General features: G+C 33.5%; 1 protein-coding gene across 1 annotated transcript in view; it reads right to left on the bottom strand.

Annotated features, from left to right (window-relative positions):
- Positions 1-19,962, bottom strand: part of LRRIQ3 (leucine rich repeats and IQ motif containing 3) — a 162,442-nt gene that overhangs the window by 36,019 nt on the left and 106,461 nt on the right. The window contains exon 6 of the mRNA XM_019643989.1: positions 13,216-13,342. Within this exon, the coding sequence (XP_019499534.1) occupies positions 13,216-13,342 (127 nt within the window). The remainder of the gene's footprint in view (positions 1-13,215; positions 13,343-19,962) is intronic.

The following is a 19,962-nucleotide window of genomic DNA, read 5'->3' on the forward strand; positions in this document are numbered from 1 at the left end:
AAACAAGCAAAAACTCATAGACGCAGACAGCAGTTTAGTGTTTGCCAGAGGGTAAGGTGAGACAGGGGGTAGAAGAAGAGGGTAAAGGGGGTCAAATATATGGTGATAGAAAAATAATTGACTTTGGGTGGCAAACACACAATGCAATATATAGATGATATATTATAGAATTGTGCACTTGAAACCTATATAATTCCACTACCAATGTCACCCCAGTAAATTTAATAAAAATTAAAATAAATAAATAAATAAAAGAGGGAGGACCCAAATAAAATCAGAAGTGAAAGAGAAGTGACAACTGACACCACAGGAATAAAAAGGATTATAAGAAAATACTAAAAACAATAACATGCTAACAAATTGGACAATTTGGAAGAAATGGCTAAATTCCTAGAAACATGCAATCTTCCAAGATTGGATTAAGAAGAAACAGGAAATATGGACAGTGTGAAAACTACTAGCAAAATTGAATCAATAATCAAAAAAATCCCAACAAATAAAAATCCTTGACCAGATGGCTTCACAGGTAAATTTTAACAAACATTCAAAGAAGAATTAACACCTATCGTTTTCAAACTGTCCCAAAAAATCCAAAAGGCGGGAAAGCTCCCAAACTCCTTTTATGAGGCCACAATTATCCTTATTCCAAAACCAGCAAAGACATTACCAAAAAAAAGAAAACTATAAGCCTATATCCCTGATTAACATAGACACAAAATTCCTAAGTAAAATATTTAAAAACTGAATTCAGAAATACATTAAAAAGATCATACACCATGATCAAGTGAGATTTAATTCTGGGATGCAAGCTTGACTGAATATCCACAAATCAATTAACATGATATACCACATAAACAAAAAGAAGGATAAAAATCACATGATCATATCAGTAAATACAGAAAAAGCATTTGACAAAATCCAGCATCCATTTACGATAAAAACTCTCAGCAAAGTGGGAATAGAGGGAACATAACTCAACAAAATAAAACCTATATATGAGAAACCCACAGCTAACATCATACTTGATGAAAAGCTGAAAATGTTTTGCTTAAGATCAGGGAGAACCGAAGGAAGTCCACTTTCACCACTTGTATTCAACATAGCAGTGGCAGCTCTTGCCATGGCAATCAGACAGGAAAAAGAAAAAAAAGAAAAAAAAAGGTATCCAAATGGATAATGGAAGTAAAACTGCCAATACTTGCAGATGAGTTGATATCATATATAGAGAACCCCAAAGATTCCACCAAAAACTATTAGAACTAAGAAATACAATCAGTAAAGTAGCAGGATACAAAATTATTAATCAGAAACCAGTTACACTTTTATACACCAATATCAAACTATCAGAGAAAGAAATTAAGAAAATGATTCCATTTACAATCACATCAAAGAAAAAAACCTAGGAATAAATTTAATCAAGTAGGTAGAAGATTTGTACTCAGAAAATTATAAGACATTGATGAAAAAAACTGAAGAAGATACGAATAAATGGAAGATTATACTGTGCTCATGGTTAGGAAAAATTAACATCATTAAAATGTCTGTACTACTCAAGGAAATCTAGAGATTCAAAACAATCCTTGCCAAAATACCAATGGCATTTTCACAGAACTAGAACAAATAATCCTAAAATTTATATGAAACCATAAAAGATCCCAAATAACCAAAGCAATCTTGAGAAAGTAGAACAAAGTTGGAAGTACCATGCTACCAGATATCAAACTATACTACAAGGCTATAGTAATCAAAATAGCATGGTACTGGCATAAAAACAGACACATAGATCAATGAAACAGAATTAAGAGCCCTGAAATAAACCCATGCATATATGGTCAATTAACCTAGGAGCCAAGAATATACAATGGGGTAAGGACATTCTGTTCAACAAATGGTTTTGGAGGCCGGCCGAGTGGCTTAGTTGGTTAAGAGCATGAGCTCTGAGCAACAAGGTCACCGGTTCAATTCTCACGTGGGCCAGTGAGCTGTGCCCAAGCTGAGCTGTCAACAGGTGGCAGGATGGCTCAGCTGGTGAGAAGCTGTGCTCCTAACAACAAGGTTGCCAGTTCAACTCCCACATGGGATGGTGGGTTACCCCCATTCGCAAGTAACATTGAACACAGCACCTTGGGCTGAGCTGCCCTGAGCTGCCAACAGGTGGCTGGATGGCTACTGGACTTAGAGCTGAGCTAGCTGCGCCCTCCATAACTAAGACTGAAGGACAACAACTTGGTTGTTCTCCTTCTCCAATTCCCCAACACTGTTCCCCTTCCTCAATTCCCTAATAAAGTCTTTAAAAATAAATAAATAAATAAATAAATAAATAAATGGTGTTGGGAAAACTGGACAGATACATAAAAAAAATGAAAAAGAAAGTAAAGAAATTACACCACTTTCTTATACCATATACAAGAATGAACTCAAAATGGATGAAAAACTTAAATGTAAGACCCAATACCATAAAATTCCTAGAAGAAAACAAAGGCAGTAAACTCTGACATTATTTTTAGTAATTATTTTTTATATATCTCCTAGGGCAAAGAAAACAATAAAAAAAAATAAATGAGATTACATTGAACCAAAAAGGTTTTGCACAGCAAAAGAAACCATCGACAAAACAAAAGACAACCTACCAACTGGGAGAAGATATTCATCAATGATACGTCCAATAAAGGGTTAATACACAAAATTTATAAAGAATTCATACAACTTAATGCAAAAAAACCCACAATCTGATTAAAAAACAGGTAGAGAACCTGGATATTTCTCCTAATGGGACATACAGATAACCAATCAATGTCACTAATCAACAGAGATATGCAAATTAAAACTGCAATGAGATATCGTCTCACACCTGTCAAAATGGCTATCATCAATGAATCAACAAACAAGTGTGGTGAGGATGGAGAAAAGGGGACCCATGTCCACTATTGGCGGGACTGTAAATTAGTACAGCCATGATGGAAAACAGTATGGAGATTCCTCAAAAAAATTAAAATTGGAACTACCTTATGACCCAGCAATTCCACTTCTGGGTATTTAGCCAATGAAACCCAAAACACTAATTTGAAAAGATACAGACATCTCTATGTTCATTGCAGAGTTATTTAAAATAGCCAATATGGAAGCAATCTAAGTGCCCACCAATACAAGATTGGATCAAGAAGCTACACACACACACACACACACACACACACACACACACACACACACACACACACCACACATACTATACTTGTATACACACAGTGGAATACTACCTGGCCATAAAAAGAATGAATTTTTACCACTTGCGATAATATGGATGACCTAGAAAGTATTAAGCTAAGTGAAATAAGTCAGGCAGAGAAAGACAAATACCATAGGATTTCACTTATATGAAGACTCTAAAGAACAAAATTAATGAATAAATAAAACAGAAACAGACTCATAGATTCAGAGAACTGATGGCTGCTAGTTGGAAGGGAGGTTGGGGGCTGAGTGACAAAGGTGAAGCGATTAAGAAGTACAAATTGGTGGTGACAAAATAGTCATGGGGATGTAAAGCAGAACATAGGGAATACAGTCAACAACACTGTAATAAGTATGTATGGTGCCAAGTGGGTACTAGACTTATCAGGGGATCACTTCATAAAATCTGTAAATGTCTAAACCACTATGCTATACACTTGAAACTAATATAAAATAACATTGAAATCAACTGTAACTGAAAAATTAAAAAAAGGAAAATGCACTAAATGTATTTGAAAAGCAACAGAAAATATTAGTTGGTGAAAGAAAACAAAAATAGTTTTTAATAATGAATTGATAAAAACTCATGCCAAAAAATAATAATCTATTCAAGCAACATCAGTAAAATATCTGGCTGCTTTTAAAATTAACCATTTTGTTAAAGCAAGTATAAGGTAATTTGCTGTGATTTAAATGGAAAAAATATGAGCAAAATGTTATTTTCACTCTAATTCTTATTATAATTATTTTACATGAGATAGTTTTCAACTCTCATTACTCTTTTTTAATATCTGAAATATTAAAAATAAATAGGAAATAATAGAATTTTATATAAAATAGGTGGCAGCATGATATTCAGATTAACAGAGAGAATGACAGATTTTATTAGATTTCATAGTTCAGATAGCTTAATCTAATACAACCATATTCCCATGCATATGATTTAATTATCACACAGCAATACATTTACAGTTCTCAGGAGGCATCATAGTTAAGTAGAAAGGGCATTCAACTTTGAATCATGAAACAGAGCCTGCAAATAGTACCAGCTCTGACATTTTGGGATTATATGACCTTGGATACATTATCTTAGCTCTTTAAACTCAATTTTTCTCCTCTGTAAAACAGAAATAATAAATTAAATTAAAAGTTACTCTAATGATTAGTGATGTTGAGCATTTTCTCATACATCTGTTGGCCATCTGTATGTCCTCTTTAGAAAAATGTCTCTGCATGTCCTCTGCCCATTTTTTAATTGGGTTGTTTGGTTTTTTTGGTATTGAGTTGTATGAGTTCTTTATAAATTTTGGATATTAACCCCTTATCAGATGTATCATTGGCAAATATCTTCTCCTATTCAGTAGGATGCCTTTTCATTTTATGCTTAACTTGATTAGATGCTCACCAATCATTAGAGAAATGCTAATGAAAACCACACTGAGGTACCACCTCACTCAGATCAGAATGGCTATCATCAATAAATCAACAAACAGCAAGTGCTGGAGAGGTTGTGGAGAAAAGGGAGCCCTGGTGCACTGTTGGTGAGGTTGCAGATTGGTGAAGCCATTATGGAAATCAGTATGGAGATATCTCAAAAAACTTGAAATGGAACTACCGTATGACCCAGTAATTCCACTCTTGGGTATCTATCCAGAGAAATCCAAAATACTAATTCAAAAAAATATATGCACCCCTATGTTTAATGCAGTACTATTTACTATAGCCAAGATATGAAAACAACTGAAATGTCTATGTGTCGGCAACTGGATAAAGAAACTGGTACATTTACACAATGGAATATTACTCAGCCATACAGAAGAATGTTACTATTTGCAACAACATAGATGGACCTAGAGGATATTATGCTAAGTGAAGTAAGTGAGACAGAAAAGACAAATACCATATGTTCTCACTTATATGTGAAATCTAAAGAACATAATAAATGAGCAAACAAAACAAAAATAGGGATATAAGGTGGGGGGAACTGATGGTTGCTAGATGGGAGGGGGTGGAAAATGGGGAGAAGATTTTGTAGGTTTCAGATGGACACTTGTCTTATTAGGGTGACCACTTCATGAACTGTATAGATGCCTGATCACTGTGCTGTACACCTGAAGCTGAAGTTGAATAATATTGTATGTCAAATGTGTGTGTGTGTGTGTGTGTGTGTGTGTGTGTGTGTGTGTGTGTATATATATATATATATATATATATATATATAATTCCCCCCCACACAGAATGTACAGTACAGGATAGGTAATATAATCAATGGAATTGTAACAGCTATATACGATGTTACAGGGATAGTAGATTGGGGGATTTTTTGTGAGGGATTTAAATCTTTGTGAGGGATTTAAATGTCTAACTATTATATTGCTTTGTCCACCTGACACTAATACATACATAAATAAATAATAAATAAAAGTTACAGTGTGACATTATCTATCACTGGGATGGCTAACACATTTTAATTTTCACTATCCATTGCTTATCGCTGCAAAAAGCATTTACTTGAGAAGGAAGTCAATCAGGACTCTGTATAATTTATGAGTGATGTTTTCCAAGGGTTCAGGTATCTCTTGCCTGGAACACACAGGCGTCCCACAACTCCCTACCCCCTCCTTCTTCCCTTCTTACTTTTCCACATATTTAATGTAAAATGTGGGTACAAGTCAGTTTAATCTAAAATATCAATGTAGATTTCAGGTAAAAAATAATGGATTAAATAGTTTAAACATAAGTTTTTTTTTTCTGCTCCCTTCTTGCACCCCAGTACTATGATCAAAAAGAAAAAGAAAAAAAGCAAAAACAATGAGAAAGAAAGGCAGAAAATAGCAGCAACAGCAGAAAACATTTGCAAGCTAGAAAGCAGATGCATAACAGGTAACTGACAGTAGACACTACAAAGTTGAAATGGAAGGTTTGATGTGGGGAAGCAAAGAAGAGGAAAGCTGAATCACAATGAAGAACGCCAAAAGGCGAGGAAAGCAGAAGCATACTTGAATGAACTGTTTGGAAGACACAATTATCAACTGATCCTTCAGCAGCCACACACCACCAGGTGACTCTTAGACCGCTCTGCCCTGACAGGAGACTAAAGATTCACTCTAGGGATCTCGGGAGAAGTTAAACCAAAGACAGTCTGGATTCAGGAACGTCAGGTACAACTACGGATGGGGAATGAGGATGAAAACTGGGAAATAAAAAAGAAGTCCTCATATCAAGTTTTGCTGAGAACACTGACAGTTACTCATACAGCACAGGAAATATTGAAGAAAAATTCTTCTAAAGAAACCTTGTATCACAGGTTCCTGATAGAGTCTGGATCTTGCTTTATTATCCTACAATAAAGCTCACAAATCAATAAAACTCAAACACATATATGAGCACAGTTTCTAAGTATTGTATTTTAGAACACTATTTGTAAATACGGGTGAAAAAAAACAAGGATCAGCAGCATTTTTCACACAGGCTTTAAGAATAAAATAACTGGGGGAATAGGAGAATAAAACATGCAGGAAAACTACCCACAAAAGCAAACCAAAAACCAAATCTGTATGGTATTAATATCCTCAGTGATGTAGAGAGGATACTGCATCTATGAACCAACAACAGCTGTATATATTTTAGAAATTTAATGACATAATTAAAAAACAAAAGTAGAAGAAAAAATTGAGTAAATATCCCAGAAAAGACAACAAATATAAAAAAAGAGATGAGGAAATAAGTAATAAAAAAGAGGAAAGTTAGAGGATCAGTCCAGGTCCATCTGAATAATAGGAATTCTAGTAAGAGAACAAGACAAACAAACAAACAAAAATCATAGACACAGACAACAGTTTAGTGGTTACCAGAGGGTAAGGGGTGAGGGGGGAAGAGTAAAGGGGGTCAAATGTAAGGCAATGGAAGGAGAACCAACTCTGGGTGGTGAGCACACAATGTGATATACAGATGATGTATTATAGACACATGCACACTTGAAACCTATATAATTTTACTAACCAATGTCATCCCAATAAATTTAATAAAGATTAAAAAAAAGAAAATGGAACGGAAAAAATAATAAAATAAATACAAAAATAATAAGTCTTGAAGATGGTAGACTAGGAAGCCCCATGCCCTTATTCTCCCACAGAAATATCAAATAGCTACAGAATTACTAAAATAACTTCATAGAAACTCTGGAAATGAGTCAGAGATTTATGGAAGTAAGTAAACATTCAATCAAGAAAAAGCCACTTTTAAAACAGTAAGAAATTCCACACATTTTTACTTGCCCTTCTCCCTGCCTTCCCCAGTGTGGTGCAGCACAGTCAGGGGGAAGTGGCCTATTTTTAGTTTGTCTCACTTAGGATGGAAAGAGCAAAGCAGAACTTATCTGGGATGTTATAGCCTGTGTCTGGGCTGCTTGAGGGAGCAGTTTCTGTCTCACCTGACTCAAAGCCCGAGGAGGCATGGCAATATAGTTGGATCACAGGCTGGAAACAACAGGAGGCCGTGGTGGGGACCATGGTGCATTAAAAACTTCAGGAAAACTGCAGATCCACAGACTCCTGGGAAAAACAATTGTGGGCAGCAAAATACAATAGAAAATCTAAGGCCTCAAAATAAAGCTGGGGAGGGATTCTTTGGGAAATTAAGACACTTAAAGCACCTGGGGGAAATCAAAAGAAAAGAACCACACACATAATGGTCAGGCAGGATCACACCCACAAAGGACCTAAGAAGAACTTGAGCCTTCATCCGGAGCTGACCTTAAGGCTCAGAGGGTAGCTAAACAGCAAGTCTTCCACACAAGTCTTCAAAGATTGGAAGAGATGTCCATTTTACAAATTCCCAATTTTCAACAATCACAGACATACAAAGAACAGGGTAACAAGGGACAAAATAAATCCCCAGACTTTGTTCCTGAAGAAACACACGCCAGACTTACAAAGACCTTAAATGCCTTTTAAATATGCTCAAAGAAACAACAAAAAAGATGGACAAAGAAAGAAAGGAAATAGGTAAAATAATATATGAACAAAATAAGAATATCAACAAAGAAATAGAAATGATAAAAAGGATCAAACAGAAATTATGGTGAAGAAAAATAAAATAACAAATTTGAAAAATCCAAAAGAGAGGTTCAATAGGAGATCTGAACAAAAACGAATCAGGTGGGTATAGTACAGTAAGAAATTTTGTGTGCAACACCACGTTCACATAACTCTTATTACAGTATATTGTGATAATTGTTCTAATTTTATTATTTATTGTTGTTAATCGCTTACTATGCCTAATTTATAAATTAAAGTTTATCACAGATATGCATGTATAGGAAAAACATAGTATATATAGGGTTCAGTACTATCCAAGGTTTCAGATATCCACTGGGGTTCTTCAAACATATCCCGCATTGATAAGGGGGGACTACTTTACACTAACAAAAAAAAAGAAGAAAAAACATATGAACATCTAAATCAATGCAGAAAAAACTGACAAAATTTAGCACCCTTCGATGATAAAAACAAAACAAAAAAACACTCGACTAACAAGGAATAGAAGAAAATTACCACAACATAAAAAGGTCATATAAAAACCCCCCACAGATAACATCATATTCAATAATGGTAAAACACTGACAAATTTTCCTCTAAGATCAGGAATAAATCAAGGATGACTGCTTTCACCAGTTGTATTTATTATAATACTGGGAGTCCTAGTCAGAGCATTTAGGAAAAAATTAAAAGACATGCAAATTAAAAAGGAAGAATTAAAATGATCTCTGTTCATAGAGAACAGAATCTTATATCTGAAAAACCTTAAAAATTACACACACACACACACACACACACATTAAAAGAGACAAATTCAGCAAAGTTACAAGATATAAAACCAATATACAAACATCATTTGGTTTCTATATATACATTAACAATGAGGAATCCACAAAGGAGATTAAAAAAACAATTCAATTTACAATAGTTTCAAGAGGAATAAAACACACAGAACCAACTTAACCAATGAAGTGAAAGATTTGCACACTAAAACCTACAGTATGTTGCTGAAAGAAATTTAAAATGACACAAATAAATGGAAAGACACCCTGTGTTCATGTACCAGAAGACTTAATTGTTAACCTACTACTGTAATCTACAAATTCAATGCAATCCCTATCAAAACACCAATGGCATTTTTTGTAGAAACAGAAAATCTATCCTAAAATTCATATGGAATTTCAAGGAGCCTCAAAGAGCCAAACCTCCTCATTTCAAAACTCAATACAAAGCTATGGTAATCAAAACTGTGGTTCTGATATAAAGACATACATATAGATTAATGAAAAATAGTAAGAGCCTAGAAATAAACTCTTGCATTTATGGTCTATGATTTTCAACATGTGTATAAAGACCAACAACCTAGGGGAAAGGCTAGTCTTTTCAACAAACCGTGTGGAAAAACTGGATTCCACCTCAACAATGTAAAGCCGGACCCTTACTTTACACTATATACAGAATTTAACACCAAATGGATCAAATTCCTAAACATAAGAGCTAAAACTATAAAACTCTTAGAAGAAAACACAGGGCAAAAACTTCATGATACTGGATTTTGCAATTTCTTGGATATGACACCAAAAACACATGCAACACAAGAAAAAATAAATACCTTGGACTTCATAAAAATTAGAAATGTTTGTGCATATTAAAGGACACTATCAACAAAGTAAAAGGTAACCCACAGGGCCGGACAAGTGGCGCAGTTGGTTAAGAGCTCCCTCAAGAATGCGAGCTCTGAGCAACAGCAGTTCGATTCCCAGCCCAAGCTGAGTTGCTGTGGAGCTGCCAACAGGTGACAGGATGGCTCAGCTAAAAAAAAAAAAAGGCAACCCACAGAATAGAAAAAAAATATTTGTGCATCATATATATGATAAGGGATTGATATTAAGAATACATAAAGAAATTCTACAATCCGACAACAACAAAAAGCCAACAATCCACTTAGAGACTAGGCAAAGAACTTAAAATAGGTATTTATCCAAAGAAGATATACAAATGGCCAAAAAGAACAGAAAAATATAATTAACATCACTAATCATTAGGAAAATGCAAATCAAAACCACATACACACATTAGGATGGCTATCAAAAAAAAAAAGAAAAAGAAAAGAACAAGTATTGACTAGGATGTGGAGAAACTGGAAACCTTGTGAACTGTATTTGAAAATGTAGAATGGTACAGCTGCTGTAGAAAACACTATGGTTGTTCCTCAAAAAATTAAAAACATTATGTGATCTTCCAGCAATTCCTCCTTAGGGGATATACCCAAAACAATTGAAACTATTGTCTCAAAGAGACATCTGTACACCATGTTCATAGCAGCATTATTCCCAATACCTGAAGTGTGGAAGCAACCCAATTGTCAATCAATAGATAAATGGATAAGCAAAATGTGATGTCTGCATATAATTCAATATTATTCAGCCTTAATAACGAAAAAGTTTTGACATGCTACAACATAGATGAACTTTACAGACTATGCTAAGTGAAATAAGACAGTCACAAAAGGACAAATATTGTATCACTCCATTTACATGAAATATCTAGAGTAAGAAAACTCTAGAGACAAAGGACAATAGTGGTTTTCAGGGGCTGAGGGAGGGGAAAATTGGGAGTTAGTATTTAACGGGTACAGAGTTTTAGCTGAAGATGAAAAGGTTCTACAAATGGATGGTAATGATAGCTACACAACACTGTAAACATAGTTAACATACAGTTCGAAATTGTTAAAATGGTAAGTTTTGTGTTATATATATTTTGTCACACACACACACACACACAAAAAAAACCACAAAAGAAATACCTAGAACTGAGGGATATTTTCTCAGATTGAAAAGCCACAATAAATTGAATGGAAAGAAAATTCCCACTAGCAAACAAACAAGTATCTATGAGACAAATCATTGTGAAATTGCAGAACACCTGTAATAAAAGAGAAAATGCTAGAAGCTTCCAGTTGCACTGGAAAAACAATAAACAGAAGTTCATATACATCAACTAAGAACTAAAAGGCAATGGACTTCTCAAAGGTAACACTAGAAGCTGGAAGACAATAAAGCAATTCTGAAAAAATTCTGAAAGAAGTTCTACACAGTAAAATCATCCAAATATTAAATGTAGCATAAAGATGTTTAGGCTTTCAAGGTTTTAAACAATTTACCTCCCATGTATAATTTCTCAGTAAACTACTGAAGAAAACTGCACTAAAATAAGAAAATAAACCAAGAAAGAACATGATACAGAATCCTGGAAATAATGGTCTCAATACAGCATCGAGACAAAAGAAATCTCAAGATCACAGTTGAAGAAATTATAGCTGCTAACAGCAGATTTAGAGAGGACGCAGTCCTGAATAAATCAGCAAAATGAAGGGCTCAAGCAGAAATATCTTGGAAAAAAAAATACACACACACACACACACACACACACACACACACACACACACACACACGCGCGCGCACGCGCGCGCTTAGGGATTGTAGTGGTTCGAATGGTATGAGGTTTTCAAGCAATTTTTCAAAAAATAGTATAAGAAAGCAAAAATATTCCTAGTATCCTGTGTGGCTCAGCTGTGAGTCGTATTTACATAGTCATAATTATTAAAACATTAAGCATTAGTTAACCTCCAAATAATGATAATATAATTCTACTGGGATAATAGAGGGGATATGTAAGTATATTAGGAAGGATTTACAAGAGAATTAAATCTCTATATTTCACCAGTGGAAACTTTTAGATACTATCTAAAATTGAAAGAAAGTTTAGCAAAATAAACATGTTATTTGGAAACATAAAAGTAAACAGAAGAGTCATCTATAATTATTAAATAATATCTCCTTGGAGTCGCAGGAAGAATGAATTGGGAGTATGGAGCATGGCACTACTATTTTTCCTTCTATTTTGGTGTATAAGCCTAGGAATTGAATAGCTGGATAAAAATAAAATTGCTTTTAAATAAAAGATACAGAGCTTTGTGAAATATATAGTTCATGAAACTAATGGAAAACCGATGAAATAAAAAACAAAGCCACTGACAGATGAGGATCTAGCGGAGTTAGATCAGTTGATATACAAAGAAAAAATCGGCAAGGATAAAGACACCACCATGAGTTTTTAAAAAGAGAAAGCCTTGAGGATTTAAGAATTAAAAATCTGGAGGGAGTAAAGTTAGGAAGTTGCTGTTCAATGGGTATAAACTTTCATTTACACAAGAAGGAAAAATTATAGAGATGTGCTGTACAACATTGTGCCTATAGTTAACAATACTGTATTATACAGTTAAAAATCTGGTAAGAGGATAGATAGGTCTCATGTTAAATGTTCTTAGTGCAATTATTTTTAAAAAGCTTAAGAGAAACTCTTGATAAAATTTATGAAACCTTGAAATGTTTTTACAAAAATGACTTTATAATTCTTCTGTGAATGACAGAGGTAAGGACAAAAATATCATCTCATCGTAATATAATTTTATCAGAAAAAGTTATGCAAAAACAAAATAAAAACAAGTACACACTTGATAACCAAAATTTATTAATAATAAGATCAAGTGTATTTTTATGTAACAAAAATAATTATGTTCAAAGCCTAAAGAAAATTTAATATCATTATTTAATTGAAATAATTAAATTGATCACATACTAGACAGATTCCTGAAAAAGGTACCATGCTAACATAACTTTATAGTAACAAAGTTGCTAACACATATTTCTCCTAATTACCAATTTCTATACAAAATTAGACCCTTGATACACATGAAATAACTTTGTGAATATGTATATTTATAAAATGTTGAGTGAGGTATGGATATTTTATCTAGAATGTTCAACATATATTTCATGCAGTCATATTTGTAGTTCAAAATTAACATGTCCAATTTCTACTGAATTTAATTACTCTGCATCAAAATCTATTCACTAATTATAGTTTAAAAATTCATATAACTAACCTTGAATGAGATGTCTTGATTTTTTTGATTTTATGCCAATATCTTTTGTTTCTAATTCATATGCAATAGAAGAAACATGCTTTCTCTGTTCACTAAAATTTTCTAAATCAACAGGAGAATGTATCTTCTGTGGAAACAAAATAAAAGCAATGGCCCCAATGATAATATTTCTTATATATGCTTTAGAATTCTCAAAGAATTCTCACATGTATTATACATCATGATTGATTTTCATTTTAAAAACAACTAAAACCTGTGGGATAGGCAGAATTAGGAAAAAAAGAGTTCCACTATGTGTGATTTTGATAAATTGTTCTTCTATTAATAGTTAATGATATACTTTGGACAATGCTCTAAGAGACAGTAAGCGAAAGGTGAACCTGTCGGGGGCTGCCTCGGCTGAAGGAATGAAGGGGGAGGAGAAATAAGGAATTAACCAAGAGAAGTGTTTAATATTTCGTGTTGCCCAGAAAGCCTGAAGGAAGATTCAGAGTAAGAAAGAGGGTACAGAATTATTTTGCAAAACACTAAAAGGTAGTAACATAGGAAAAAGAGAAATGGAACCAGAGTTATCACAGGTCTTAAAAGTACAAATGGAATAAGATATGTATGGAAGGAATAACAAGTATTGGGTTGTCAGAAAAGTCATGACGTATTTTTTTCTGTTTTTCATTGCAAAAATGCGTCATGACTTTTCCGGTAACCCAATAGAATATTGAAAGCAGCTGCATGGAGAATGGGGGCACTGTCAGATGTAAACTGTACAATGTCTGTAAACTGGGAATGTTTTAATAATTAATGCTGTGGTATCTCTCTGTCTCTTCAAAATCCATCCAGGACTGGTACTGAGAATCTACCAGGTCATCAGGACTCCACGCTCTTTCAAAAGCTATCATCTCTATCCTACTACATCTACATGCCTCCTACACTCAAGGTTTACTCATGAATCAATATAGCTACTAGCACTCAAAAACACCATGTCTGTATTTTGGTCAGCAAGATGGAGGACAGAGTAAAATGAGAAAAGGGCACAGTACATGTGCCTTAAACTTTCTCAGGGGTCTTTCCAATAGCTTCTGTTTTTATCTCATTGGCCACCCATGGCTACAAAGGATAGGGTAAGAAATACAGCCTTTTGTGCTAGGTACTTTGCTGCCTGGGGTAAAATCGGGAGTCTGTTATGAAGAAAGAAGAAAAAGACAGATATTGGAAGGCAATCAACAGTCTGCCACTGCTCTGAAAAAAGTCAGAATCTTGGGAGGGTATATATGTTTGTATTTTGAGAAACCTTCTCATGATATTATGCTTTCCTTGATGAGAACCACTGGTCTAAATTCTGAAGACTAACGAATATATATATATATATATATATATATATATATATATATTTGAATATAACACACACACACACACACACACACACACACACACACACACGGTGCCAAAAAAAACGTATACACATTTTTAAAAAGGAAAAAAACTATTAAAATTACGCTGATGGTAACCACTTTGAGCACCTCTTATAATTTCAGAAGTCAAACATGACTTGTATTTATCTTTTGTTATTGGTATATATTGAGTATTACAATTTTAATATAGGTTTTCCTTGCTTAAAATGTGTATACATTTTTTTGGCACCCTCTGTATATATCTTCATATAGATATACCTGAGATGTTTGTTTTTGTATATTTGTTTATGAAATACTTGCAAAGTACTTATCATTTGCCATTGTTTTAAAGTTCTTTACATATATTAATTTATATAATATCCATAACAACCATGCTCTTTCACCCTGGAAAATCTCACAGACATCACATGCTCAAGAGAAATGAACTCATATCTTTCCTCCAAACCTATTAATACTTACTTCTAGTTTTGGTGAATAGCACTACTTCATCCAAGGAAAGGGAATTCACATAAACTCTCTAATACGTGTCACCTGATAGAATTTTGAAATAGAGAGCCCACTGTCATATTCCCCCTATGTTGACCTGTGCACTTATACAAACACCCTTTAGTCTACAATTTAGCAGAGACATCTGGATATACTCATATATGTCTTGGTCCCCTGCATTTACAATTTTCTTATCAAATTCCTATCACCCACAATAGAAATATAATTAATTAAATATCTTTGAGTTTCCATCTATTAAATTTTACATGTGATGCTCTCCAATTTATTTATTGAAAACAATGTGTCTCTATGCAGTGACTCATTGTGCAATAATTTTTTTTAATGTTCATGACAGGTACTAACTGGAACTAGAATAAATCTGTTTTCAATCTTCAGGAAAAAAATTTCTCACTAATCAATTCTTACACAACACAATTTCTTTTAAGTATTTACGTGACCAAAATACTACTTTTTGCCAGAAAAACAAATAAGCAGTTACATATTCTCTTACATAGTCTCTTTATAGTTAGAAATTATTTTCTTAAGGTTGTCAAGAAAAATTATAATATAATAATATACAACATCAACACATTAACAAAATATGACTTCAAATAATGTTGCTTCTATTTTCATCTGGGTTCAATTCTTTCTATTTAGCAAAGTATGACAAAAAAATGTAGACAACTGTTTTGTAACCAAATCTGTAGCAATCAATTCCAACTGCTTTTTCAACCTCAAATTTGCCCATCAATCCTCTTCAACTTGTACCACCTTAACACTTCAAATTACATCATCATTCTTCTATCTTCTTACTTCTATGAATTTTGCTCTCTTTTGGTCATTTATCTCTGTCTCTCCCTCCTAACAATGCAATTCATCATATGTTAAGAATCAGCTCAAATTTTATTTCAACCATAGCAATAAATCCTTTTTTTCCTTCTAGATCTCACACTTACATTCTATCCATAAGAAAATAATTAAAGTGGAAGTAAAGATATGTAAATGATTGTTTTTACTAGTACTTATTCCTTTACCTTTCCCTAATAAAATAAGAAAATTAAAGCAAAAAGTATGTATCTATCTGTCAAATCTGAGTATCCAATCTCTGTCACAAATAAAGTTAATTTATAAAATCATGAAATTTAAAAGTCCTGAAATTAAATAAATAACTAGTTAGTTGCTTTCAGGAACAGATTTTCTTTAGTTCTCCCACTTACCCTTTTTCTTATATCTACATGTTACCATTTGTTATAATTTAAAATAAACTTCTCTTCCTTGGCTTTTATAAAAGAAGAACTCATAACAAAGGGTGCATATGTGCAGTGAAACAAATCTATGGGAAGATGATCAGAGTTTAAAGCCCTATCTGAAGGTTTACACAGGCTGCCAACATACATAAAATGGGGTTTTCTGTTATATGTACTGCAAGAAGGAAAAGGAAGGATATGCCCACTTTTTGATTGATTTTTGAAATCATGGAGAAGGAAAAATTATCAGAAGGCTGGGGATAATCTAATAAATATCTTGTTTTCAATAACAGAAAGTATATTCCATTAATTAAAGTACCTTAAATCTAACACTAATCCTCAATAATTTTAGAAAATATTTTAAGGAAGTTAGTATCTAGAAAAGGAGTCATCACCAAAGAGCAGTATGACAACACACTAAATACATCAGACATAATAGCATTTTTAATAGGGTCAAAATTAATTCATGTTCAAATATCCTTGATATGATAAACCTGCATTTCAGGAATATTTGGCAAATGCTTTTACTCTTTACGAAAAGACAGTACAATTAGGTGGAGGTTAGAGATGTTGAGTTATCACATGGAAAAGAGTAAGGGTAATAAAATGATGCCAACCTATATGTGGACTTGTTCTTAGTCCTATCCTGATCAATATTTATATGAATGATTTGAATAAAAACATAAACAAAATGCTTATCAAATTTTCATGCGAAGTAGGTACTAAAAGAAAAAAATCAGTTAACACCAGAGAGAAGTTTAAAACATTATCAATAGATTGAAGTATTAGGTCAAGTTAAACAAATGACGTTTAATAGGAATAAATATTGCAGTGGGCAAAATTCATTTAATTACTGCAATACACAATGTAATTTTAAAACCTGGGTGATAAGAGACTAAGATATTTAGTTAAGAATAAGTTAGTTACAAGTTCATTGTGTGATGACCTCGTGCTAAGCTGTATTAAGCATTTCATCAAGTGTGGGAAATGAGTTTTACCATATTCATTTCTGATCAGAACTATAACTGAAACACTGTATCAGATCAGGGCAACACATTTTCAAATGATTATTGATAACCTGGAACATGAAAAGGCAGCAGCCTACATACTGAACTATTTTTAAAGTCGTTATAAATAAGCCATGACTAACTCCAGAATAGAAATGAGGTAACAAAGAGAGATTCAGGCTTCTCACCTCCTCCAATTTCCATCTTACTTATCTTGTAAAATGATACCATTCTCTTGTTCAAACCATAAAATCATTGAATTTGTTCTGTAATTTAACCTTTTTCTGAAACCCTCAATCTAAACCATTGGCAAATTTTGGCAATTCTGTCTCCTAAATACATGCATTTCAAATCTGTTCACTTCTCTCCATTTTCACTTTACTTCTCTAGTCTAAGCTATCATCATCCCTTCCAACCACAAATAGAGCCTTCACCCTGGCTCTTACAAGACATTTACATTTGTCAAAAGGTAAATCTGATTATATTTTCCCTTTAGCTTTAAAACCCCTGTTGGCTGTCCAAGATGTTCAGTCCTTACTGCGAGCTACAAAAAAACAGCAAAATATGGCCCTTGACCACACAGCCAAATCCATCTCACTCTACTTGACTTTGCTCATTAGACCCTGGCCACACTGAATTTCACTGAAACCCTTGAACCCAACTCAAATAAAAGAAGCAATCACATGCCTTAGGTCCTTGTGCAATCTCTTCCCTCTGCCTAGAACTCTCTCCTTCACAGACTCTGCAAGGATAACTTCTCATCCTTCAGGTCTTAACGTTCCATATTATCTCTTCAGAAAAACATTCTTCCTACTATTCTCTACCTCAGCATTCTATGTATTTCATGCATAACATTTATCACAACTTTGTTGTTTACTTGGTTTACACTTGGGTTTTTCATTTTATTTTGTTTTTTATTATTATTTTTAATCTAGTCCACAAGGGAGAGGACTTTGCTTGCCTTGTTTACTCGGTACCAAGAATGGACCCTGGCACTGAGCAGATACTCAATAATTCTTAAAAGTGGAACAAATAGTACCAAAGAGAAGTACGAGAAGGATTAAATGGAAGTTTGAGAACTTTGATTCAATATAATATAAAACGAAAGTTCCTTTTTTTTTGAGAGTCCAACAACCAGATATAATTTTAAAAGAAAACCCCCATTTTGTGTTTTCTAAAGGACTCTATTCCAAGCAGCACTTTTCAACATTCCTTTCCTTTACCTTTAAACCATCCTTATTCTATAGCTACTCCAAAGCTTTTCATTCAGTAACTCTTTACAAATCTCCCATCCCCTTCTTCTAAATTCTTTATCATGTACATCAACTTCAACTCTGAATTTTTTAGTCTCATCTTTTCTACCATTGTTCAATGTGCTCCACACACACACACAAAAGGCATAAATATAACCATCTTGTAAGAATAATTGTATCTTTACTCAGGCACATCTATTTTGTTGATTCTACATTATGATAAGCCAGAGAACCAATATAGGAATGAAAGAGCTCTCCTTTGATGGTATTGAGTGGAGAAGCTAAGAAAAACTTATCAATAATAGTGAAGAGCCTCTGTATATTAATAAATTTCATACAAATATAATAAAAAATTATCATCGTGTTAACTGAACATCATAATAGATTAACTGAGGAGCTATGAGGCTCCCTGTAATTGACAAACTAAATAGTAAGTACATGGTTGTCAAATATCGGATGGATGATTGTACGAGATATTTATTTCCCCCAAAAGAGATGATAATTTAACATTGAAAAATTGAGAAATGGTAACAAAGGTAACAATTTATTTTTTCTATCTTCTTTCCAGACCAGGGGTAAATATTTTATACTAAGCTCTTCTGTCTTTGAAAATCAAGATTCATTTTCCACCCTTCATTGTTTCAGTTTCCAAACTAGTTAGCGTTCTGAAGATTGCGCTTGTTTTCACATTATGTATTATGGAAATCAGAGGCCTTAACTTTGAAAGATATTCCAAGTTTTTTATTAAAGCATATTGTTAACACAGGCTCGTTATTATATGATCAATCTATTCCTATACTACCAATACTATTCTATACCTGAACAAGTGTCTGTTTTGTCTATATTATATATTGTTAATTATAAGTAGGCTCCATTTCAAGGATTATACCAAAAACCTCTTTAGATTTACAGACAAGTCACCATGCCCTTGGTATCCTACTCTGTTTCATTTTTTTGTTTGACATCATCTTTAGAAGTGGTAAGCCAGACCTTAGGTTTTCCACATAATAGTCAAAGGGTAACTTTAGAAATATGCTATAATCCAAACCAGTAGAGCTGCCCAATTTTTTTTGTCTGAATGAAAACTATTAGCTCTAGTATTTGGCCACACAGCCTCTCATTAGTTTAGTGAACAAAGCCTTCAACAGGGCGGATGCTAATGTAGAGTGATACATATATGGCAAGTCCCATGTTGTAAGTATTTATTAGGGGGCCAGATGGACCCATGTCCTTTAGGGGAGTCCACTTCATAGTCAATGTAGAGGCCTGACCACCGCATTGTATTTCTGAAACTGATGTTGAATAATACTGTATGTCAACTATAATTATATATATACATATAGTC

The sequence above is a fragment of the Hipposideros armiger genome, unplaced genomic scaffold (assembly GCF_001890085.2).
Source record: "Hipposideros armiger isolate ML-2016 unplaced genomic scaffold, ASM189008v1 scaffold_84, whole genome shotgun sequence".
NCBI classification, from domain to species: domain Eukaryota; kingdom Metazoa; phylum Chordata; class Mammalia; order Chiroptera; family Hipposideridae; genus Hipposideros; species Hipposideros armiger.